The 24,627-nt window shown below is 60.7% G+C and overlaps 1 protein-coding gene across 2 annotated transcripts in view; it reads left to right on the forward strand.

The window, feature by feature from the left end:
* The window catches only part of SCUBE1 (signal peptide, CUB domain and EGF like domain containing 1), a 130,999-nt gene that overhangs the window by 60,525 nt on the left and 45,847 nt on the right, over positions 1 to 24,627 (forward strand). The window contains exons 5-7 of one of the 2 annotated variants that reach the window (XM_047786049.1): positions 4,610 to 4,735; positions 9,567 to 9,683; positions 12,226 to 12,315. In XM_047786049.1, the coding sequence (XP_047642005.1) occupies positions 4,610 to 4,735; positions 9,567 to 9,683; positions 12,226 to 12,315 (333 nt within the window). The remainder of the gene's footprint in view (positions 1 to 4,609; positions 4,736 to 9,566; positions 9,684 to 12,225; positions 12,316 to 24,627) is intronic. The other variant, XM_047786050.1, reaches the window with a different exon arrangement.

The raw sequence follows: 24,627 nt of genomic DNA on the forward strand, positions 1-24,627 counted from the left end.
AGAGGCTCAGGGTTGAGCAGGCAGGTTCTGGCCCCAGCCCTTCCTGTGTGAGGCTCGGTCTTCCTCGGGGCGTCCTGATGGTGGGAGCACACAGTGGCTGTCCTGATGGCTTGGGAGCTGGCCTCTCCCTCTGGTGCCTTCACGTTTGCTCCTCAGTAAGCGTTCCTGAGCATCTGCTGTGTGCAGCCAGGGCTCAGCCAGGGACACAGCAGGGACCAGACACTGCCTCATGGAGCTCCCTGGCTCATGGAAGGGCCGGCCCTGCCACCCGCCTCCAGGGTTGTGCCAGCTGGAAGAAGAGACGAGAGCCAGGAGGCACAGCCTGCGGGTCAGCTAGCGGGTGAGGAGAGCTGCTTCCAGGCCGATCCCCGAGAAAGCGGGTTTGCAGAGGCTCAGCTCAGAGCTGCCCCGAGGCATGGATCTCATGGCCCAGCCTTTAGAGGCAGCCAGGGTGACCCTGCCCGGCTGAGAGCCCGTGACCTTTCATGGAGCAGCTGCAGAAGGCATGGGCCAGGCCTGCCCCAAGCTGCAAAGGGAGACTGGGTGCTCAGAGGACGAGCGGCCGAGGGGTCGGGGACCCCGGCTGTCGTAAAGCACGGCTGCGCCAGGGACCTCATGCCATTGGCAAGGCTAGAGAGGTGACACCTGCACAAGAGACGAGGCTTTGTGCAAACTCGATGGTTCCGCAGGTGAGCTGAGGCTCTGCCCTCACGCTCAGTGGCAGCTGGTGAAAGTCAAGTAGAGCAGAGGGTTAGGTGCTCGTCGGGGAGCTGCCCAGGGAGCTTCAGAGTCTGACTCGGACTTCGGTTTTCTTAGGCTCTGAATTTTCAGGCACTTACTAGCACCACTTACTAGAGCAGCTCTGTGCCGGGTCCCTAGTGCTGTTCACCCCAGAAAACGTGTGCTGCCTGTCAGCCTTCTGGGTCCCACAGGTGTAGCGCAGTGACCCCGGGACAGGAGAGCCACGGCTGGGAGCCCAGCGGCCTGGGTCCTGGTCCTGCGTATGACCTGGGACAGTCACCCCGGCTCAGGGTCTCTTTGCCCCCATTTGTAAGATGGGTGGCGGGGATCCTCCAGCCCTGAACGTCTTTGGTCCTGCCAGCCGGGCGGCCCATCTTCTCCTGGCTGCGGATGCCAGTGCTGCCCCAGAGTGGAGGGCAGGGGACGCGGTTCTCTGCCTGCCGCTGGGCCAGGAGCCGAATTGCCAGCACAGGGGAAGCCGTACCCCGCCCCACAGCGAGGTGGTTGTGGCCTCCTTGGGAGGCTGCATCTGCTCAGCCTCCAGATGCACCCAGGCTGAGCAGATGCAGCCTCACGCGGGCCTGGCTGTGGGGCAGCTGTTCCCAGAGCTTGCCCTGCATCAGCCTGTTGTTCAGGGTGGTGGCCGCTCAGGTGTGAGACGCAGACCACTGTCCCAGACCCCCGTGGCGGAGGGGCAAGGCTATTCCAATTCCAGTCCCCGCACTGTGGGAACTCAGATTGTCTCCTCCTGGGCTCGGCAGGCCCTGGACAGTGAGGTCACCGAGAAGGCTCAGAGCTCAGCCAGAGTCACAGGGAGAGCAGAGATGAGCAACCACACCACATCCGTGCTGTGAGTGAGGGGAACCTGTGCCTCCTCCGGGAGGATGGCTTCCTGGAGGAGGCACATAGACGCATTCGGCCCTGCGGAGCCAGCGCCTCCTGGGCGGTCACCAGCAGCTGGCCGGCCACTGTAGCATCCAGTCTGTGCCAAGCCCAGCCAACAGTGACATCCTCACACCTAGCGGAAGCAAGAGTGACAAGTGCCAGGGGCTGTGGTTCTGGGCCCAGCTGCAGGGGTTCAGACAGTGTGGCCAAGATGCGGTACCCACTGCCCGTGCCCCTCAGTGAGGACACCTCTTGGCCGCCTCTCCCCTTGTTTGGGAAGATATAGTCTTTGCCAAAAAATGTATTAATGTTAACATGTAATAAATTCGAAATTTCTATTTTTAAGTAAATTAATAAATATGAACTTCCCCATTTAATTTCTAGTATGAATAAATGTTAATAGCCATAATACGTAAATACATAAACACAAGCTCTTGGAGCTCCAATTCAGTGGTTTGCTTTGCAAAAGCGAGAAAATCCAAATGAAGGAATAAGAGGAATAAAATCAGGCGAAGCCAGGAGTTCCCGTCATGGTGCAGCAGAAACAAATCCGACTAGGAATCATGAGGTTGTAGGTTCGATCCCTGGCCTTGCTCAGTGGGTTAAGGATCTGGCCTTGCCATGAGCCGTGGTGTAGGTCACAGACACACCTCAGATCTGGCGTTGCTGTGGCTGTGGCGTGGGCTGGCGGCTACAGCTCTGATTAGAACCTCCATATGCTGCCGGTACAGCCCTAAAAAGACAGAAGACGACAAAAAAAAAAAAAAAATCAGGTGAAACCAGAAGTCAGCGCGCTGAGCAAAACACAGGCTTCAATCATTTTGATTTTTTTGTTTTGTTCGGCTTCAAAATTGTTTTTATTTTTTTGCTTTTTAGGGCCACACCCATAGCACATGGAGGTTCCCAGGTTAGGGGTCCAATCAGCTGTAACCACCGGCCCACGCCAGAGCCACAGCAACGCCAGATCCGAGCCGCAACTGCGACCGACACCACAGCTCATGGCAACACCGGATCCTTAACCCACTGAGCAAGGCCAGGGATCGAACCTGCGTCCTCATGGATGCTCATCAGATTCAGTCGTCCCCGAGCCTCGATAAATGTTTTCATCTTTATTGTAGCTGACAGGGTGCTTGTGCTGATAAATATCTGTTCCTTCTCAGCTGCCCTGTGCCCCGTGCCCGGGCTTAAAGGGGACGAGGTCGGGATGGAGCGAGTGCTCACGTGGAGCAGGAGGCCAGAGAGTCTCCTGGGGAAGGAGGTCTCTGGGCCGTGTGGGCAGACAGCAGCTCTTCCTTTCATCTGCCTTTAGCCTCCTGATGGACTTGTGACCGCTGACCTCTCACTTGACCCCTGACCTCATAAATTCTGGAAACACCTCACAAATCACCAGGAAGATAAACATCAACTGGGGTCAACTAAAGGGGTTCCCAGCAGCCCCAGGCAGACAGGAAGGGGAGAGCAGGTCTCCTGGGGTGGAAGGGATGTCCCAGGAACCTGGGGCCAGGCAAAGAGGGGCCACCCGGCCCTCCTGGGACCCTGCTTCATCCTGATCACATCTGTGCCCCGAGGGGGTTTTGGTGAAACTCTTGGCACGCGCTGCTGGGCAGGGTGTGGAGGCCAGGCCCCAGGAAGCCGACCGTCCACAGATGCTCTCAAGGCCCGTGGCAGCTCAGCTTTGCACTCAGCGAGGCCACTGGGAGGGGAGGGGACAGGGGCCCGGTTCAGGTCCTCGTGGCGCCTCTCAGTGAAGACCCTGGGAGCCCAGGAAGGGAGGAGGCAGGGAAGCCGGCTGGCCTTGCGAGGGACAGGGCTTCCCCATCGGCAGGGAGGACACGCTGGAAGGGCCTGCCAGGCAGGACGGACCTGGACAATGAAAAAGCCCACTGCTCCAAAAAAAAAAAAAGTCTGCTGCAACTAGAGGGTGGGGGCGCTGAAGCGGGCAGTGGGGTGGCCAGCCGTGGCCCCAGGGGGCAGTATCCCATTTCCCAAGTTTCCCAGACAGAGAGGGAAGTCGGTCACTGACGGCCCCTTTAAGTTGAGGCCTCCCGAGAGAAAGGTGCCCGAAGTTTGCACACATATTTGCTTTAAAACGTAGCATCAGAGAGTTCCCTGGGGCTCATTGGATTAAGGATCTGGCATCACCACTGTGGTGTAGGTTCCGTCCCTAATTCAGGAACTTCCACATGCCGTTGGTATGGCCAAAAAAAAAAAAAAAAGGTAGCATCTGCCAACCAGCAGGACTCTGGGGTTGCGATTAGGAATGCAGCGGTGTGTGTGGTCTGGACCCGGCATAACCTCGGAGGGCAGAGGGGCCCCTGCTCAGGACACCCAGGCGTGCAGGGCTCTGCACTGAGGCTGGGGCTTCATGGGCCCTGGGGAGCCCTCTAGTGGCCAGGTATGCAGAGAGACCCATCTGGCAGCTGGGGGTGGCATGGGGGTATTAGCTCAGGGCTAAGCTGTGCCCCCGTGGCAGCGTCTGACGTTGCAGGAGCTCAGTGAGAGGGGGCTGGCGTCTCTGGGTGCAACCCTCGGAGGCCAGCCAGGGCGTGTCGTCGCCCCACCAGCCCCCCTCTCTGGACTCTGCCTGAAGCGAAAGTCTCCACCTGTGCCTCACGGGGCCCTGTGGCTTCCCCGTACAGACTGAAAAGTGCTGGGCACCGCCGTCACTTTAAAGGCCACCAATGCTGGCTTTAGCAGGGACACCATCCACAGCCCTGACCTGAAGGGCCGTTCTGGCCTGCCCTGTAATCTAAGGCGGGTCAGGAGCGTTTCCTCCAGGCGTCCCTCCAGTCCATTTGCAGCTCGTAGAGCAAGGCTGGCTTGAGACTGGGCACCCCGTCCTTTCTCCCCAGCGGGTCTCCTTCCGGACGGCCGGGCGCCTGAGGACACAGTGGGATGGGGACGTTTCCCTCGCCACCTCTTTTAAGCCTGACCTTTTCTCTCTCCCCGGCCCCCACCCCCTGTCTTATCTCTCTCTTCCCAGAGGGTATGAACTGCATGAACAAAGACCATGGCTGTGCCCACATCTGTCGGGAGACGCCCAAAGGTGGGGTAGCCTGCGACTGCAGGCCCGGCTTTGACCTTGCCCAAAACCAGAAGGACTGCACACGTAGGTAGATGGAGGCAAAGGGGCCAGACATCCCCACGCGTCTCCTGCTGTTGCTGTGGGGTGTGGGCTGGGAGCGTGTGCGGTCTGTCCAGTCTGCTGGACGTTGCTCAAGGAGGCCTCTCAGGCCCTTGGGGTGGAGAGAAGGGCAGGGCCCCTGAAGGGCCGGGGGAACCAGAGGGACCAGGGCTGTAAACCCCAGGCTTGGGGTGTCCCCCCCTGGCTTAATAGCACTGACCCAGCCCCAGAGCTGGGCTGGATCTCGTGCAGTGTGATAACCCTGCCAGTGCCCGCTGTGACCCTTCCCCCCCCCAGCCCCAGAGACCACCCTACCCCTAACCCTAACCCTCTAACCCTAACCCTTGCCAGCAGGAGTCGGGGACCAAGGGTTCCCAGTGGGCCAGGGCAGCTCTGGGTAGCAGGATGGTATGAGGGAAGCAAGGAGCTTGGCTCCAGGGCAGGGGGGCAGGGGGGCAGGGGGTCATGGAGCACAGGCTGTGCTGAGCTTGTTTCCAGGATCAGAGACCAGAACTCATAGCCTCCGCCTGCAAGGCGCACTGGAAACGGTGGCAGCCTGGGAAATCTGGGTCGAATGAGGCCTCTGGTCAGGGGTGCCATTTCAGGACCGGCTTGGAGGTCAGCCCGCAGGACTCAAGTTTAATCCAGTCTCTTCATGTGGTCACCCAGCTCCCCAGGAGGAGGGGGAGCCAGCAGACCAAGTGGGGCGGTGGCCGGACACCCTCAGCTAGTCCTCAGAAGCTTCCCACGAAATGCAGCCCCCAGCGCTGCGTGGGGACTGGGATGTGGCCTCTGCTCGCCAGGCAGCCAGGGTGCCCAGACGGATGTAACGCTTGCCCTGGGTCTGCAAAGAGGTGCGGGGGGTTGGTGTGGGCACTGCCCATCTCTGGCCAGAGTCAAACACTTCACACCAGGACCACTTTCTCTTGAAGAAAGATGGTCTCGAGGAGTCTGAGTCCAACTCCCAGGAGAGGGAGTGGTCCCATCCTGCCTCTGAACCAGGAGACGGAGGCGACTGGCTCTCCTAAAGCCGGCTTCTTGGGAGTTCCCGTCATGGCTCAGTGGTTAATGAACCCAACTAGTACCCATGAGCACAAGGGTTCGGTCCTTGGCCCTGCACAGTGGGTTAAGGATCTGGCGTTGCTATTAGCTGTGGTGTAGGTCGCAGACGTGGCTTGGAGCTGGCATTGCTGTGGCTGTGGTGTAAGCGGATGGCTATAGCTCGGATTGGACCCCTAGCCTGGGAACTTCCATATGCCACTGGTGCAGCCCTAAAAAGCCAAAAAAAAAAAAAAAGAAACGGCCTCTTGGAGTTCTTTAGTAATGCAACAGGTTAGGGATACTGCATTGTCACTGCAGCAGCTTAGATCACTGCTGTCACGAGGGTTCAATCCCTGTCCCGGAAACTTCCACATGTAGCAGGTGCAGCCAAAAAACAAGAAAGAAAATGGCCTCTTTCCATCTTCTTTCCATGGAGAAGACTGCTGGCCCTTGCGGGCCCATCATCCTTGGTCACTGTGATGCTCTAAGTTGTCCTCAGGTCTCCTCTGGGTGCCTGCCCCACCTTTCCCAACTCCTGCTCTCCTCAGACGGTCACCAAGATCTTGGGGACACAATCGCCGTCTCACGCTCCCTCTCCCTGGCGATTCATCCGTTCCGCACAGTGAAGCCCCTTCCCCCTGCCCAGGTTTGGTCCCAGGTGTGGACCAGCCTTCCTGTTCTCCTGGTCTCTCCTGCGGCGTGGCAATGATAGACACACATGCTGTCACCAAGGGCGGGACCAATCAGGGACACTGTGGACAGGGAAAGGCCCGGCTCCAGCCCTGGGACCCCAGCCAGGCCCTCCTGTCCTCGACACCAGATGGATTCCTTTAGCTGCAGAAAACCCCCGCCACCTGGCAGCCCTCAGAACAGAGGATGAATAAGCCCGGCTTTCCCAGGCCTCCCCGCTGGGTCAAGCAAGCTTCCTCAGGACACCCGCCAAGGACCAGTGTGTGTGGAGAGGACAGGCCTGTTGACAGGCTCGGCCAGGAGGAAAGCGCCCGCCCTGGCCCAGCCCCAAGCTGGGTGCTGGGGAGCGAGCTACAGGCCACGGGAAGCAGCTGGACTGGCCGACTGGCTACGGAATTCTGGGATTCCATGCGGGATGCGTTTGCTCAGAGAGCATCTCCTGAGGGGCCAGGGACGAGGAGGGCTGAGACACCCCTACCTGACCCGGACAGAGAGGAGCTGAGGCCCTTGCTCCAGACTTTAGCTGGTGAAAGAAATGGCAGCTCCCCCGCTGCTGCCCCGCTCCGTGGCTGGGTTTGCAAGGGGTACGGAGAGTCTGGACCCACCCAGAGCCAAGCGTGGGAGCTGACCCACAGCCCTTCTGCAGTGGGATGTACCCCTGGCCTGCACCCCGTCAGCTTGGGTCTCTTCTCTGTAAAGTTAGCCTGAGATGTTCCCTCTAGCCCTTGAGGTCACTTGAGGCCCAGGACATTCTAGATCTGGAATTGGGCTGGGGGCCGAGGCCTGGCCTAGCCAGCCTCTATGACGGAGCAGGACCACAGGGGCTCTGCCCAAATTTTCATCCCTCCAGAGCCCAGGACTCACTCAAGGGCCAGAAGTTTTCTCCATCCTTCTCTTGGTCTCCTAGAGCGGGGGGGCTCCGGCATTTGTTTCCGTGTACAGGCTAGAGGCTCTCCTGGTGCTAACAGCACCGTCCACGTGGGCTGTGAGATGCGTGCGGGTTCATGTAGAGGGAGCAAGAGGAAGTGGCGGGCTGTCTCAGGAGCGCTCAGCTGGGGGAGATCTGTCTCCCCACTGACCCGGCCCTGCCCCCTCCCCCCTACCCGAGGCGGGGCTTCCTCCCTCTGGAAGGCACTTGACCTCCAGCCCACAGTGGGACTCCGCCTGGGCGCCCCCTCACCTGAGATCCATGCCAGGCGACAGCCCCTGGCCCCTTGGCTTCCCCAAGGCTCTTCCTGGGCAGAGACGTGAGAGCATCAGACTCCATGCCACCAGGCACCTGGGAGTGCTGAGCAATGCCCCCGTGGAGAAGCAGCCGGAAGGCTTGGTGTCAGAGCCCCAGTTCTGCTTCCTGAAGCAGTTCTGTGGGCCTTGAAGTGACACCCTCCAAGTTGGGGGGCCTCCTGCAGATGGTCTAAGCTCCCTGTGGAAGAAGCAGCCCACCAGAGCCTCTGGTCACTGAGGACAGTGTCTGGGACACTGAGCAGCAGCCTGCTCCTTACGTCATCCTCACCTAGCCGGGAGACCCCACGCGTCACGTCGACAAGGCCAGTGTCGCTCAGGATGGAAGCGCCGGAGCCCCCGCGCTGTCCTCTTGGTGAAAGGCGTGCCTGGGAGAGGCAGCTGCACGTCTCAGTCCTGACGTGCTCAGAACCCTTCACTGGGCAGTTGCCACCAAATGCCACACACATGCCCCTGCCGCGGCAGCCGCCCTGCTCGTGGGTCAACCTGATGGCCGTTCAGACTCTGCCGAGCTGGAGTTTTCCACCCTCTGATCATGGCTGGTCTGAGGGTTGTGTTCGCATACCTGACCATCACTAGGGTTTTGTCGCATAAATTCCGAGTGTGCATAGAACTGGAGACAGGTGGTTACAGTCTCCGAGAAGACACCTGGTCCTCGGCGCCCCCGGTGCACCGTCTGTGCACAGAGGACAGGCACTCGGTCCTCATGCAGCCAGGAAAGCAGGGACAAGAAGCCTGCCGTGGAAATCTTGGCCCCCCTGTGGCAACAGTCCTCACCCTGGAAAGAGAACGTGCTTTCTTTTCAATAGACTGGAAGCTGTCACTTTCCCTCCCTCGGGCTGGCTCCTGTTGGTTCAGCCCCCTGTACTGACCCGGGTTGCTGATGCTGTGAAACGTTTCAAGGTTCTGGGCTGAGGGCCCCCAGCTGCTCCAGGCCCCAGCTCTGCACACCATGTAACAGGTTCAGATAGAAGGTTATTTGCAGAACTGTGTCGGAGGTGACACGAATTTGCCTGTGTTGCCTGTTGGACGTGTCTTTGGTGGATGAGGGCTTCGAGTGCAAAGAGACTGAGGTGACTGCTGCACTTGGAGAGAACAGGCGTCCGTGGGGACCTCCTGCCCCATGGCCCGAGTCACAGGCAAAGGGAGGAAAAGTCTGCACGCACTGAGGAAATGACCGCCCCTCGGGGCAGCTGCCACCTCCCCACCACCTCGAAGAGTGTGCCTGCTGTCAAAAGGCATTGCCCCACCAAGAGAGGCACTTTAAAGTGTCTTTTGGGAGTTCTCCTCGTGGCTCAGTGGTTAATGAATCCGACTAGGAGCCATGAGGTTGCAGGTTTGATCCCTGGCCTTGCTCAGTGGGTTAAGGATCCAGCATTGCCGTGAGCTGTGGCGTAGGTTGCAGATGCAGCTCAGATCTGGCATTGCTGTGGCTCTGGCGCAGGCCAGCGGCTCCAGCTCCATTTAGACCCCTAGCCTGGGAACCTCCATGTGCCGCGGGAGCAGCCCTAGAAAAGGCAAAAAGACAAAAACAAAAACAATAAAAATAAATAAAGTGTATTTTGCAAGCTAGGAAAGACAGAATTGTCTAACGTACCCTTTTCTTCGACGGACGCCATCTGAGTTCAAAGCCCAGACGGCCCAGAGTCCTTTCTCTGTCCCATGCCAGCTAGCCTCTAGGGAGTGAGCAGTTCCATGGAGACCCTGGGGGGCTGACCTCAGGGACGCGTGTGCTACACACTCATTGTTTCACGCCGTCCCTCTCCTCCCCCAGTCCTGAAAACTAATGGTTTTTGTTGTCATTCTGTTTATACACACGTGTGTACCCTTTGGGCCTACCTAGTAACCTGTAACTATGGAAACGGAGGCTGCCAGCACAGCTGTGAGGACACGGACACAGGCCCTACGTGTGGCTGCCACCAGAAGTATGCCCTCCACTCAGACGGTCGGACGTGCATCGGTGAGTAGGCGCCTTTGCCCAGCACTCGCACCCTGTGCCCCCCTGCCTCGCAGGGCGCGCGGGGCCCGGAGGCGGCTGCACCCCACCACGTCCTGGCTTCCAGGAAGGAAGCTCAGGAGAAGCAGGAACAGGAGCACCCCACGGTACTGAGGGGCGGGCGGGCGGGAGTCCCTGAGGGACACTTACCCAGGGCCATTCAGCCACCCAGGACCAAGCGCCTCTGCTCTGCGTCCCTGCGGGCTTTCCGAGGGTCCTCGTCCTGGGTGTGGGCGGCGGTCCCAAGTGGGCGGCCTGCGGGGAGCGGGGGCGCACCTTTGGAGGGCAGCTCCTGCTCCTCAGCTCGGGGGTCCCTCCCCTAATGCAGAAACACAGCGGAGCCTCACCTAACCTGCCTAACAGCCCCTTCGTGGCGCGAGCCGCCCACAGCGGTCTGGAAAACCAAGAGTTTTCTCAGACACCTGCTTTGAGTCTCTGTGGTCTGGGAGCCCAGGGCCGATGGCTGGGCTGAATCCTGGTGGGTCTGGGTGAATTAACTGCTTTCCACTCCCGAGCTAACGGGGCCTCTTGCCGGACCTCCTCTCGCCTCGGGTCCCCGCCCCTCGGGTCCCCCCGTCCCCTCCCCCGTCCAGGCCATCTCCACGGTCCCTCCTCCCTGGGTCCTTGTTTCCAAGGGGAAGCTTGAGTACGTGTGAGTCTCTCAAGTCCTAATCTCTAGTACGTTCACTCCCTGCTCTAAAATAACGGCACATCCTTTAACTGAGAAAAAGAGGAATTTCCAAGCCAATGGCCAGAGTTCACCCTCTTCCCCGCTCAACGTCGGCAACCTTCAGAAACCCCGACCTCAGTTACCACATCCCTTTTTTAAGCCCCACTTCTTATGGACTCAGAAGATACTTCTTGAGGGATCTTCAAGGAATAGAAGAGGGGTTGTTGGCAAGCAAGCAAGGCCAAGAAGCCCAGAGTTTGCTGTCGCATTCTGTCCCCTGTGACTCTGCTGGGGCCAGTGGGGGCGGGGCACAGCGGTCCGTCCTCGTCCTGGTCCCTGTCCCGCCGGCGTCCTGGGGCTGCTGCCTGCGTGGTTCTCCCTTCCTCTGTGTGGTCTCTCCTCTCAGACAGCCGTTTTTGGTTTCATTTTATCTCATTCCTCCTGCTTCTCTGGTGATGGTCCCTGATTGCCTGTCTTGTCTGATAACTGACGTTCCTGAATTATTTTCAGAGCCAAATAAAGCCAAACCAAACCAAACAACCAAAACAAGAGAAAAAAAATGCAAAGCAAAACCCGGTCTCAGACCAGTGTCTCTATTGCAGCCTGATCCCATCTAGAACCTCCTGTCCCGCCTGTCCCTGTCTCCACTGTCCTCCGGGGGCTCACCCAGCCCCCGGCCCCTCCTGTCTCGTCTGCTGGGGTCTCCCACGGCGTGCGCTGTGCAGCCGAGCCGCCTCTGCCGGCCCCGGACCAGCGCCAGAGCTGCCGGCCAGACACGCACCCAGCCTCGTCTAACACATCTCGTCTCGGTCCACCTGGCTCATCCTTCCTGATTTTTTTATCTTTTAGTGTCTGCTGCATGCGAAGGTCCCTGCTTGGATCTACCCTCTCACGTAACCTCCCTCACCCGCCCTTGCTCTCCCCTCTCCGTAGACATCCTTTTCCAGACCCAGCTCCTGGGCCGTTGCTCCCACCTGGCCCAGAGAAGCTTTCTTCTGCCCGTGCCCACTGCTCCTCAGGCCCCCCTGGGAGCCACCGTCTCCACACACCCCCCCCACCCCGAGCAAAGAAGCGCAAGCCAGCTAACCGCACGTGCTTCTCCCCCCAGAAGCATCTGGCAGCTCCCGGGGGCCGGCTCTCTCTGCACGCTCCTGAAACAGCCGGCCCCCCTTTGCAGCCCCGTTGAGCATTGAATGTCTCGCTCCAGTCCTCCATAGACAAGCAGGCAACCAGCGCTGCCCAAATCGACCCCCTGGTTTTTCTGTGTCTGTTTGGTTGGACCCACTGTTGTGTGCAGGTGTGTTTGTTCCTCCCTGTGTTTTGTTCTTCGTTTTGCATGAGTGTTTGACACCCTTTCACGCCCTTGAGACAGGGCATCTGCTGTCCAGGCGCATCCATCACCGGACCTCGCAGCCCTGTCCCCTTGTCCTGTGCCTGCCTCTCCAGCCTGAGCCGGCGTGCCTGTCATGCTCCGCGGGTGGCGCTGTCTGCCTCTCGGGCCCTCCGCGCACGGGTCCTGTCTGCCCTGACCTCAGCCTCCTGCCGTGTTTGTTTGCAGATGGGCCCTGTGTCCCATCCGTGTCCTTTTGTGGTCATCCCCTTTTCTGCCCACCCCCCACCCCACCCCCTGCCCCCAGCCCTGCTGCCTCTTCGCTCTGCCCTGAACACGCCACCCTGGAGGTTCCCGGGATTAGCCCCTTGGCGAGGACGCCACGCCAGCCCGGCCCGCTGTATTGGCTTTGTGTGCGCCACGCCGCGAGGCTGACTGTCTTGGGCCGCGGGAAGTGGGCTCGCATTAACCACCGGCTCCGTGTTTGTCCCTTACTTGTGTTTTAGAAAAGGATGAGGCTGCAATTGAGCGCTCTCAGTTCAATGCCACGTCAGTAGCTGATGTGGACAAGCGGGTGAAACGGCGGCTACTCATGGGTAACACTTTTCTTCCACTTCCTTTGTTGTACTTGCATCTTTGTGCGTGTGGGTGTGCGTGCGCGTGTGCCGGCATGTTTGTGTGTGTGTGTTTGTGTGTGTGTGTGTGTGTGCGTGCTGGCGTGTCAGGCTGGGAGTGCTGTGCTGGCAAGTAGGGTGTGAGAGTGCATGTGTGGGGGCCGAGTGTCCGTGTGCCGTGCCCACCGTGTGGTCCTGGTCCTGAGTGCCGTGCGTGAGTGTGGGGGGCTCCGCTCCAGATGTGGACTCACTTTTTCCTTTTTAAAGTTTTTACCCTTCATCAAACACGTGTATTTCTTTGTGTGTTTGTAGCAAAGAAGCCAAGCCGGTGTCTAGTGGCCTCTGTGTGTAAGGAGATGTGTGCTGTAACCCCCCCCCCCCGCCCCACGCCTCGCAGTAGCGCCCACACTTTGCCGTTAGGATTTCAGGCTCAGCAAAGCTTCGCCGAGACAGAGGCGAAGGCAGGCGTTAGGGTAGAGCAGGGATTCAGGCTGCACAGTCCTCGTCCCTCTCGCCTGGGAGAGGAGCCACGTCTGGGGGAAAAGCCACATCTAGGTTCTGGGCCGCGGGCTCTCGGGAGCAGCCAGCCCACCCTGCTCGCTTTATAGTTGGGAGGTCTGCTGCCCAGAGAGGGGAGGCCCGGACAGGAGCACCTAGCAGACAGGTGGAAGCAGGACTCCCTCCGCCCTCCTGGCCCCAGGGCTCCCCACATCCACAGTGAGCCCAGCCCAAGCCCGCCGGGCCGGCCGTCTCGGCCCACTTTTCCATGGTCTGCACTCAGCCCCCTCTTGCCTTGGGGGGGGGGGGGGCGGTAATTCCGTGCGATGTCAGCTGCATTCTGAGTGCTGCCCCTGGGCTGGATCCAGACGCTAGGGAGGCTTGCCCAGAAATGCCTGCGGCCACCTGGGGTGGCTGGAGGCCCGCCCGTAACTGATCCCGGGCAGATCAGGGGGAGGAACGAGGGAAGGAGGCGAGAAGAACCGCTCTTCAGCCGAGCTCAGTCTGCAGAGCCGAAGAGTCCGTCTCCCTGATGCTTCCCTCCTCTGGCCCTCGGCCCCGCCACAGCTCTGTGGTTGCTGGCCCCAGGTGCCACCAGCTGCCCAGGCCTCTGAGCACAGCGATAGGGTCACCTGGGATTGCCACAGCCTTCTTTGTGGCACTCCTGGTAAGTCACACCTGCCTTGGGAGCTGTGAGCCCAGGGGTGCATTTCTCATGTCTCGGAGGGGGAAGCTGGGGCTCGATGGGGTGCCTGGCTTGCCTAAAGTCCCACACTACCCTGCAGAGCTGAGCTCAGCCCAGAGGTCATGGCCATGTGGGCCATCTTAAGTGTCAGGGTCGCAGAACCATGGAGGTCCGAGCCAAAGGTCACGAGAGGTCACTTAGTTCTATGGTCCTTGTAGGGACTGCCGAGGAGCCCAGGCAGCTGGGGGCGGGGAGGTCAAGGTGACCTGTGTGCCGGGGAGGAGGCTTGAGGTCTCCGCCCGTGAAGCTCTGAGGGGCAGAGCTCTGTGAACCCCCAAGTCCACACTCGACAGGACAGGCACTTCCAGGTGGGAGCACTGCAGGCCAGAGCAGCCTGGGGATGAACCCCCAGTTACACAGGGCCAGGCTCAGGCTAGAGGGCCGCTCTCTGCGAGTTCTCTGGACAGGACTGTCTTGTTGATGGGGCATGTGGGTCAGCCCCGGCAGGGCTGGAAATGGCCAGGGGTGGGCTTTGAGGCGCCAGCAATCAGGCATGTCCTCTGCCCTGCACGATGGTGTGAGTCAGCTCTGCGGACTCTCTGCAAAGGTGGCTGCTGGTGCTCTGAGGCCCACGAGGGCCCAGCCCCTTATCGGAGAGCCGGGCACTGCTGCCCAGGGCCGGAGCTGCAGGGCAGGCCCAGGGACTGGGCCCCCAGGTGGCTTGCACCCTTCCCAGCAAGAGGATGTTGGCAGAAGAGGGCTGAGACAAGACGGCATCAAGCAGGAGGGTGGCAGGTGGGTGGGTAGGTGGAGAGAAGCGCCTCTGTACTTACATTTTCTGATTAGAGGTGGTAGAGGGTGGCCCGGGGCCAGCCGCCGGGGAGCAGGGTCTGGGAGTGGGGGAGGCATTGAGGATACAGGTGCCCTGCCCCCGGGAGGCGGAGCTGGGAGCAGATGGGGCCTCTGCCAGGCGCCGGAGGGGCCGGGGAAGTGGGTGATGATTGGCTGCCCTTGGGTTCCCACCTCTCTGAGTGTGGAACTTCTGCCCGCCGCCGCCCCATTAGAGCCTGACCTGCCCCACAGACTGAAGAGACCTCTCCCTCCTCTGGTCTCCCTACAACACTTAACAATGGGGCTCAAAGGCCAAGGGCCACGGCCCCACGTCTGGAACTAGGTGACAGAAGCGTCCGTGAAAGGCGCTGCCTGGAGCGTGAGTGAGCACCTGTCAGGAGCCCATCACCTCCTGCACCTGTCGCCTCTAGGTCAGCCCACGCGGTGCAGAGTTAGGGTCCTGCTGGACTTCCCGCCTAACTGGTAATCCCAGTGCAGCCTGGCTGCTCCCGGGCTATATCAACAGAGGCAAGGACGGGAGAATGGGGGAGATGACCATCCCCGCTCTGCCCTGCTGGCCAGAGCACACCCCTGTGTGGAGAGAGCGGCGGGGGCAAGGTCGGCATCGTTGGCCTGTGGGAAGGAGCACAAGCGGTTTACCCCGGTGCGTCCTGGGGCTGGCGGGCTGCTCAAGCCCTCTTTGGGAGCCTGGGAGGGGATGGGGGTCGAAAAGGCAGAGGAAGAGGCTGTTCTGTGGCCCAGGTGCCGATAGAGTGAGACACAGAAATTCCTTGGAAGGCCAGACCCTGGCAGCCCTGCTCCCAAGTCTGTGCTCCCGACCGCTGCACGGCCAGCAGGGCCCCATGAGAGAACAGAGACCGGGGACTGTCGTGAGAGAGGGCAGGGGGCCACAGTGCCCCGGAATGGTCTGCCGTGAGCAGAACCCTCTGCGGTCAGGGTCCGTGGCTCCATCAGCACAGGGCATGTGTGGGGCAGTCACCTGGTGGCTGAGATGGCCTGGCAGGTGTCTTCCACCCTGAGGTGCCAGCTCTCCGCTCTGTGGCTGGTGGTGGGAGGGGGCGGGGGAGGTGGCGGTTTCCAGGGCCAGTTGGTAAGGACCTTCCGCAAGTAAGTGGGTGCAGGGCGGCTCTTGCCAGCCCCCGAGGCTCCGTGAGCACATGCCCATCCTCACCGCTCCCTGTGGTGATCATAGGCCCAGGGTGACCCCTCCTCCGTGTCACAGAGGGTAAGTGACCTGCTCACTGCAGGCCGCCTGCCCCAATTTCCCTTTCCCAGATGGAGATGGAGAAGTTAGGTTCTAGATGCGTTTATCGGCTGTTTGACTCAGAATATTTCAGAAACATGTGCCCAGACCGCAGAGGTCACAGGTCCCTTAGGTGTTTGCAAGTCGTTTCATTCGCAGTCTCACCTCCTAACACAGCCGAGAGCCGGCGACAGTCAGAGGACACGAAATGATGAGCCAAACCCCGGGCCCTTTACCCGCGTTGGAGCCTCTCAGTTCCCCTCTGGGAACCTGCCTGCTCTTTGTTTCCCCAGGGCCACTGTTCCCTTGTAGAACCTTGCAGAACCTGGCCACGAGGTTCTCAAGTTTGGAGACACTAACACAAGCGCCGACTGAAACCCTGCAGCAGCGCCCTGCTAATTACAGCCCCGGCTGCTGGCCTGGGCTCTCAGAGGCCCCACGGAGGGTTCTGGGCTCTGCAGACAGAGGCCTGGGGCCATTCAGGCCAGGTGGTGGCTCTGCCCCAGCCCTGGGGTCTCAGCTGCTCCCAGAAAGTGCTAGTTACAGTACCCTCTCTGGCCACTGAGCACAGGCTAGGAACAGACACTGCTGTGTTTTCTTTAAAGAGGCCTCAAAATAGGTACCGGTTTTAGATTCCCATTGAAATCAGTTAAAATGAGTGGGTTTGGAGGTGGGTGATAGAGTTCAATCATCTGGCCAGCTGGCCTGTGTGAGTACCAGCTAAGTTTCCCACCAGCCCGGGCACCGCGCTTACAGCAAGACGGATGAGACCGGAGGAGTCATGCTTGTCAACTCCCGGTCTCCTGTCGACTCCTTGCCCACAAGTCTACCTGGGACGGATGCAGTTAAGGAGCTACCGCAGGCTTAGTGCCTTCAGACTGCACAAGCGTATTGTCCCAGTGGGTCAGAAATTTCACGTGGGGCTCACCGGGCTTCAGCCCAGGGGTCAGCGAGGGTGGGCTGCATCCTGTCCGGAAGCCCTAGGAGTGAATCCGCTTCCTCGCCTTTGCCGGCTTCCGCAGGCCACCCCCCTCCTCCCCCTGGTGGCCGCTTCCTCTGTCTTCAAAGCCGGCAGCCCTGCGTCTCTGACCCTGCCTCCCTCGCCGCCTCCCACTTCCACGTCTAAGGGTCCCTGTGACCACGTGGGGCCCACCCAGATCACCCAGGATCCTCTCCCATGTTGAGCTCCTGAATTTAATGCGTGTGCGAAGGCTTTTTTGCCACATAGAGTCACAGGAGATTTTAGGGGCTGTTTGTCTGCTGACCGCAAATGGTTCAGACTTGGGCTGGGAAGAACCTTTCAGGTCACCTGGCTGCTGTGAGCTCCGTGAGGCAGAACCCATGCCTGCCATTTCCCCTGGCTTAGGCCCAGGACCGCCAGTCCCCCAGCACAGGGCAGGGGCTGGCAGTGTGGGGAGCCCCGGCCCCACCCCCTCTGCAGGCTCCCCAGGCGGTCTCGGGGCACTTGGGCGCTCCCTCTGGCTGACTGTGCCGCCTCGTCTGTACAGTCAGGCCACTTTGTAGTGGGCAGCGCGCACCTGGGTGCCCTCCAAGGAGGCAGCCCTGAGAGGCAGCTGAACCCACTTGACAGAGGACGTGAGGCCCTGACGAGGGGAGGGCCCCAGCCCAGTCCACGCGATCAGTGAGCAGTAGCCCGGGCCAACTTGGAGGCCTGCAGACTCACCCCCAAGTCCAGGACCCTAAGTCAGGAGCCCAGCAGGCCTGAGGCTCGGGACACAGTGGATTGTAGGCTCGGCAGGTGGACTCTTGCCTCCTGATGGCAGATGTGCAGCCAGCCTGTTTCAGCAGAGATGCCTGTGCTCAAGGCCCAGCGACAGCAGCAATAGTTGACCTTTAGCCCAGTTTCCTCTGGGCCTTGCCCTGTCCTCAGGCCCACTTCCCTCCCGGCCACTCTGAGAGTTGGCACTAAAGTCATTCCCATTTTACTGGTGAGGAAGTCGAGGCACAGAAAGGTAGCTAGGAACTGGGCCCCCCCCCCCGCCTCCCGCCCCACAGCTGGCCCTGCCCATTTCCCTGCCTCCCCGCCCCCCTGCCCCTCTGCTCCTCTGAGAAAGGGAGCCAGGCTTCCCTTCCACTGAGTGGGCATGAGGCTGTCATGTATTCCCCAGCCCAGCCAGAGGACAAGGACATGAGAGAGACGGTGGGACAGGCCGTGACCTGTGTCCCTGGGCCCGGCCCCCACAGGAGGCACCAGCAAGAGGTGCTTCGGTGAGAGTTCCGGGATGGGGAGAGAGGGGTGGGAGGCCACGGGGGAGAGCAGGCAGAGCGGGCGATGCTGGAAGTCACGGCTGAACCCCATGCTCACGCGGTCCCAGCCTCACATAACCACACAGCCACCCCGAGACGTCTGGCCGATGTCACTTCCCTCAGCACCACACTCCCCTGCAGCTTCCCGCTCCTCTCTCCACGCAGGGACCGCCCCCCTGCCACCTCTTCTACAGCCGCCGTCTCTAGGGCCCCTGGGTCTCCCCTAATTTCACCAGCCTGTGTCCCAGGCCACCTCCTTCTACCCTAATTCCAGACCCACACATTCTGGAAGCCACTGTCCCTCAGGCCCTGCACACAGGCTGTCCCAGCTTCCTGCATCAGTGGGTCATGTCACCTGCCACTTTTCACCCAGCTGCCATCTTGCTCAGTCCTACCCTGGCAAAGGCTGGTCCAAACCTTCCTTGCCACCCCCATCCCAACTGTTCACCCCTCTTTGACCAGCACTCTGTTTTGTCACAAGGCTGAGACCCCCTAACTGGGGGCAGAGGTCAAGTTGGTGCCAGCCCTGATGACCCCTAGAGGCACAGCACAGAGCCTTGCTCAAAGCAGGAACGTGGGGGAGGCTGGTTGGCTCGGAGCATGAACGAAGGCTTCCTGGAGGAGGTACCCAGGGACGAGGAGGGCCTTGCTGCTCCCTATTCACGTAGGCAGGTGTCTGGCTAGGAGAGTGAGGGGAGGACCCGGCCTGGAGGAGCCTGGCGGTGGGAGGGGGCTCAGGCAGGTCGGAGGCAGGGGACTAATGACATAGGGAAGTTGCCAGGGAAGGCTCAGCTGAAGGGAGATGGTGGTAGACCTGGGGGCCCGGCAGGCACCCTCTCCTCCAGCCATGGCCTCACCACTCATAGGGCTGCGCTCCAGGCCCTGAGCTCGTGTTGCGGAAGGACCAGGGTGGTCAGACTTCACCCCGTCACTGCACTGACCCAAGCACACTGACCTCCGGCGCTCGCCCCTACGTCCCTCGGCTTCCCTGGAGCCTGAGGCTGGCTAGATTTCCCCTCTCTCTGGGCCTCCCATGAAATCTGAGTCTGTGCAAAGCCTGAAAGCCACGGAGACTTCACCTCCATGTGCTTCTGAGCGCCACTGTCACAGCCGCCAGAAATGAGAGTGGGGTAAGGGCAAGATCCCAGGAGTGGCCAGGTGGGCACCCCCTCCCCAGGACTCTGAGAGTGGGTTCTGTGAGGTAGGACCTCAGGCGCCGGGGGTGGGTGGGGGGATGTTGCTGCTGCTGTGTGGGCCGTGGGGTCAGAGAGCACCGGCCAGGAGACACGGGCTGCAGTCTAGCAGTCGGGTGCAGAGACCATGAGCAGATGGGGTTTAGGAGGCCCCGCGTCCAGTGGAAAATCCACAGGGGTGAGGCTGGCCTGTGAGCGTGGCGCCAGCGGGAGGGTGACAGATGCCAGCTGGAGGCCAGAGGGCTGGAAGCGTGGGGTGGGGGGGAGTATGGGATGGAGGAACAGAGAGGGTGATGTGGCCGGGGTCAGGGATGACCTTGAGGGAGGTAGCACTGTCTCCCTCAGGCAGAGGTGGCCCAGCCCAGGGAGGCGAGGGGGTTAGCCAGAGCCACATGGCTCTTCCCCATTCAAAGGGCTGGGCGTGGGAAGTCTGCCCTGCCATGTTCCCCCTCGTGGCCTCAGCCACTCTCTTCCCCTCTCTGCTGTGAAGTAGAAAAGCAGGAGTTCCCTGGTGGCCTAGCGGTTAAGGATTTGGCATTGTCATTGCTGTGGCTCTGGTTCAGTCCCTGGCCTGGGACCTTCTGTATGCCTCGAGCACAGCCAAAAAAAAAAAAAAAAGTAGAAAAGCAATTCCTGGTCCTGTGGCCTCAGGGACAGGGACCCACTGGATGAGTGATGCCTGGGCCTGCACTTCATCAATCAGAGCAGCTGGTAGAAGCATCAAGGGGTGGTTCTTAGTGGTCTGCCCGGTTCTCAGGCTTTGTGTAAAATGCCACCTGATCTGCGGCAGGGCCCCTCCCAACCATCTCCGTGACTCACACCCCCAAGCCTGCACCGGGCTTCACACAGCCAGCCCCCGCCCTGCCCCGAGGCAGGCGCCAGCTTCCCATCCAGATGGGGCGAGGCTAAAACCCAGCCGCCCGCTGTGGGGACTGAGAGTGAAAGTGAGCCCCCCCAGATAACAGGTGGCCCTGCTCCCCACTGCTCCCCCCACTCAGCCCCATCCCACTGGGGGCTGGGCACACCTGACCCGCACATGCGCCTTCTGGGCCTGAACCGTCATCTAAGAGACTGTGTTCCCCAGCCCCCTCCCTGTCCCCAGTCCCCTCCCTGTCCCCTGCCCCCTCCCTGTCCCCAGTCCCCTCCCTGTCCCCAGTCCCCTCCCTGTCCCCAGTCCCCTCCCTGTCCCCAGCCCCCTCCCTGTCCACCAGCCCCCTCCCTGTCCTGTTTTAACTCTTTGCTTCAGAACTTGGTCCACGTGGGTCAGCAACCCCTTCGGGGATGTGATTGCAGTGTCCCTGGGTGCCTAATCGCCCCTCCCCCTGGCCCACTTCATGATGTTTTTGCTGGTCAGTGTGGCCCCTTTGCCCTGCCACACTCAGGAGGGCCTGGGACGGTAATGCTGATTTTCCGCTGGAGCCCCAAATGGAAGGCACCTCAAGGAGCCCAAGGCACCTTTTCCTTCTTAGTACAACCTTGCGAGGAGCCGGAGAGATAGAAACATGAAACTGATCAAGGGCCTGGGCCCCCTGCCCCACCCACCTGGGTAGCTCCGCCTTCCAGCCCACCTGGCCTCCCTGGGGCTCCCTCTAGCTGGCTCCACCTGAGGGCAGGCCAGGTGGTGGCTGCAGATCAGGTGCCAGCAGCTGGCTGTTGAGCGGCGAGCAGCCAGAGTGTAGGGCTTCCTGGGTGAGATTGCCTGGTGTGTCCCAGGGAGGTTGGGGCTGCTCGGCCAGGCTGGATCCTCGTTTTAAGAACGTTTGTGCTCAGAGCAGGGACTCTTGATGGGAATTTCACTAACAGTAATTCTTTCCAGTTTGCTGTCTTGGCCCAGGCTCAGGAGCCAGACTGGGTTCCCTGCCTGCATCACCACCCTAGAGTCACCTCATATCCCTGAGCCTCAGCTTTCTCTTTTGCAAAAAGAGGATTTACTCTCCCCTGAAGCAACCTGGGCAAGACGCTTCACGTGCAGCACTCGACCATGTGTGTGGCACGTGCCTGGGGCTCAGTCACATTCTGTTCCTCCCCTTTTCTTCTTCCCCTGGCCATTCGCATTTTACTCACGCACTCAGAGTGCCAGTGAGGAAAGCAGTCTTGATGGTGAGTCCCAGGAGGTGAGGCAGGAAGCGGGCCCTGCCTGACCTTGGTCGGGTCGGAAGGGGGCTGATGCAGTAAGAAGAGGGACCTGAGAACCAGCAGGGTAAATGAGCACCCTTCAGAGGCCAGTCAGGCACCCACGACCTTTCCCTTCCAGGAGGCCCACCCAGCTCACAGGCTGGAACTCGGGGGAAGGAGAGAGAGAGGGTGGACTCAGGCTCTGCCCTGCCCCCGGCCTGGCCCCAAGAAGTCACAGGGCCGGAGGGGCGGGGGGGCGCACAGCGATGCAGGGCCCTGCCTCCTTCCGCCCCAGGCTGTCAGCCGACCTGTCCATCCCCATTCCAAGTCCCCAGGGCATCAGGCCAGCCGCAGGCATCCCCTCCTTTGAGCAGCCCTTGTGGACCTAGATGTGTTTAATGTTCCCGGCCACCCGCAAGAATGCCATTCAGCATTCCCACAAGGAAACCGAGGCTCAGAGAGGTGAGTGGCTGGCGCAGCTTCCCACCAGCCTGCTCTGCCCACCAGCCCGCACCACGCTCCCTCCAGGGGCTAGGGCTGGGGACAGGCCTGCCTCCCTGCCAGGCTTCGCACAGAGCCTGGAGGGTAAGTGCTCTGTTGGCAGGTGTTCTGGGGAGAAGGGCCTAGCACTCAACCTCCTGGGTCACACACAGCTGGAGGGCCAGCCTAGTGCCAAGGAAGGGTCACCAGCCAGGTGACCTTTCTCAGGCAGCTTCCACCCTCCAAGCTCCTGAACCTTCTGTAGAAGGGGTGTGTGATCCTGCCTCCTCCTGCCTCCATCCCTGCGGGGCGGCTGGGCAACCCTGCTCCTGTCCTGGCCTGGCTCTCCTCACTTTCCAAGGGACCCTGTGAGGAGCACAAGCCTGCGACAGTGATGATGACCACAGGGCGGCCCAGAGGTCAGGGAGTCAGCGTGTAGAGACGGGTGGCAAGGGAGAGCAGGGCCGCTGTGCAAAGGCCGAGTGTGGTGCTTGGGCTCTGGACCCGCGTGCAGCTCCCCGTGCAGGCGGCGCACCTCGGCTCCTGAGGGCCACCCTGCAGAACCCGTGGAGCCCGTGCTCAGTGGACGGGCTGAGGGCCGGAGGTGAGCCCAGGGTCTGTGAGAGACGCAGGGCTAGGGCCCTCTTCTGTCTCCCCTGAGAAGCCAGGAACCCGAGGCCTGGGTCAGCGTCAGGCTCCCCTCCAGCGCCTCTCTCGCGGCCACCCAGCACCCAAGGGATCGTTCCCCAGCTATGGGTCGGACAGAGGAGAGAGCCACCTGCTGCCCTGCTGAGGCCGCCGAGAGACCAGGGCGTGTCTACGGCCCGTCTGCCCAGCGCAGAGCAGGGCTTCAGAAAAGAGTTGTTAGATGGCCAGAAACTGGGTACGGAGGCCCCACACGCAGAGGTCCTGCGGAATGGCCCCGAGAGTGAGCAGGTGGGCACGGTCGTGACAGCTTACAAAGCCCGTCACGTCCACCTCTAGTCTGGGCCTTGCAAGAGCCAGGTGGTAGATGTTGTCGTCTCCATGGGGCGCATCCAGAGACTCAGGCTCTGGGAAGGGAAGGGACTTGCTGGCGCTCACAGGACCGACATCTAGAATGGTGTTTTCTGCCTCGTAGTTCACGTCTAATCTACTGCCCTGTGACAGTGACTGTCCTTCAGGCCAGACCTTGCCCCAGGCTAGGGTGGGACCAGCAGGCAGCGCCAACTCAGCAGATGCCGTGCAGGCCGAGCCCAGTCCCTCTGATGGAGCCTGGCCGGGCCACAGAGCGGGCCCAGTGAGCCGCTGCCCCCTGTCTGCTCAGATCTGCTCTGCCTCTGTCTTCATCCCTGACTCTCAGGGTTTGGCCCAAAGCAAGACTCCCCCAGGGCAGGACCAAAGAGTGACCTTTCAACACATCCAGGGTTTTCTGCTTGCCGAAAAGGGGTTGACGCTCAGGCCACTTCCCTACCGCCATGCCCAGCCCTGTGGGGTGAGAATTCGCCCCACTCACTGGGTGAGGAGGCCGGGCACCATGGGCGCTCATGGCCATCGCCTCAGGCCACCAGCTCTGCTGCCCACGGCAGACCGCCCCTGAGGGTCCCCTTGGAGGCCTGGCTCTCTGGCCTGGTCTGGCTCACTCATCAGCCTGGAGTCTCACCGTCTTGGGTTCAAATACCAGCTCCTCCCAATAGCTGTGTGACCCGGACACAGGGCCAGTTTCACTGTATGTGACGCGTGCACTCACCCAGGGCGCTGCCCTTAGAAGGACCCACAACTGGCTGAGGGCTCTGTTGTCTGCCTTAAAATTCTAGACAAATTTTGGGGAGGTCCTGTTGCGGCGCAGTGGTAACAATCCCAACTAGCATCCATGAGGATGCGGGTTCTGTCCCTGGCCTCGCTCAGTGGGTTGGGGATCCGGCATTGCCATGAGCTGTGGTGTAATTGCAGACACAGCTCAGATCCTGTGCTGCTGTGGCTGTGGTGTAGGCCAGCGGCTATAGTTCTGATTGGACCCCTGGCCTGGGAACGTCCATATGCTGTGGGTGCCGCCCTAAAAAGGCCGAAAAAACGTTATTAATTTGTGAACAAAGCCCTCATATTTGTTTCGCTGTTGATCTCACAAACTGTGTAGCTAATTTTGCCTAGATAAGTTCCTAAACTTCTCTGAGCCTCAGTTTCTCTACCTACAAAAGGGCCCCTCTTCTAGGGCTGCCGTGAGGCCTGCGGAGGTTAGAGGCTGAGAAGTGCTCTGTCCACTGTGCAGGGCTGTGCCTGTGAGGTTTCATCCCCCTGTTTCTCCAGGGGAGCGGAGAGGCCTTTAGAAAGACCTGGCAGCTGTCTGGGAGAGGCAGACGCAGGGCGAGACGGAGGCTCAAGGATCCGACAGGAAAGTCTTCAGAGCCCGGGCCCAACTCTGGGTTCAGTTTTGCCCTCTTCCCCTTCCCAGTCCGAGGTCTGGCACCAAGATGCCAGCCTCCCTTGGCAGCAGGTGCTTCACAGGGCAGGCCTGCAGAACCACAGTGGCACAGACCCCAGCTCCTTCGAGACTCAGGTGACTTGAAAGAGACCCCCTGTGCTGTGGGCCCCAGAGCACTCCCCACACCTCTCCCAGGGCCGAGACGCTGCTGCCACCCCAACTCGGCTGATCCTGTCATCAGGAGAGGACAGGCCCATATGGTGTCTGAATCTGAGACCCCGGTGGCAGAATAGAAGCCTGGGTGACCTCTGGTCTTAGGGAACAGAGAAGTGAAGCTGCTCTCGGAGGCCCTGGGGCCAGGAGCCCAGGGGGTATGACCCAGGCTGCCTGCCGTTGCAGTCAAGGAGCCCCCTCAGCAGCACCCAGTAGCCGCTGCTGGGAAACGCCTGGGGACAAAGCTCTCAGTACCCCCCAGGCCGCTGCTTCGCATTGTAGACTTTAGTCCCTGACCCCACTTTAGCCCAAAGGACTGGCTAGACCTCGCTGTCACCTCTTCCAG

This window comes from Phacochoerus africanus, chromosome 7 (genome assembly GCF_016906955.1).
Source record: "Phacochoerus africanus isolate WHEZ1 chromosome 7, ROS_Pafr_v1, whole genome shotgun sequence".
In the NCBI taxonomy this organism is placed as follows: domain Eukaryota; kingdom Metazoa; phylum Chordata; class Mammalia; order Artiodactyla; family Suidae; genus Phacochoerus; species Phacochoerus africanus.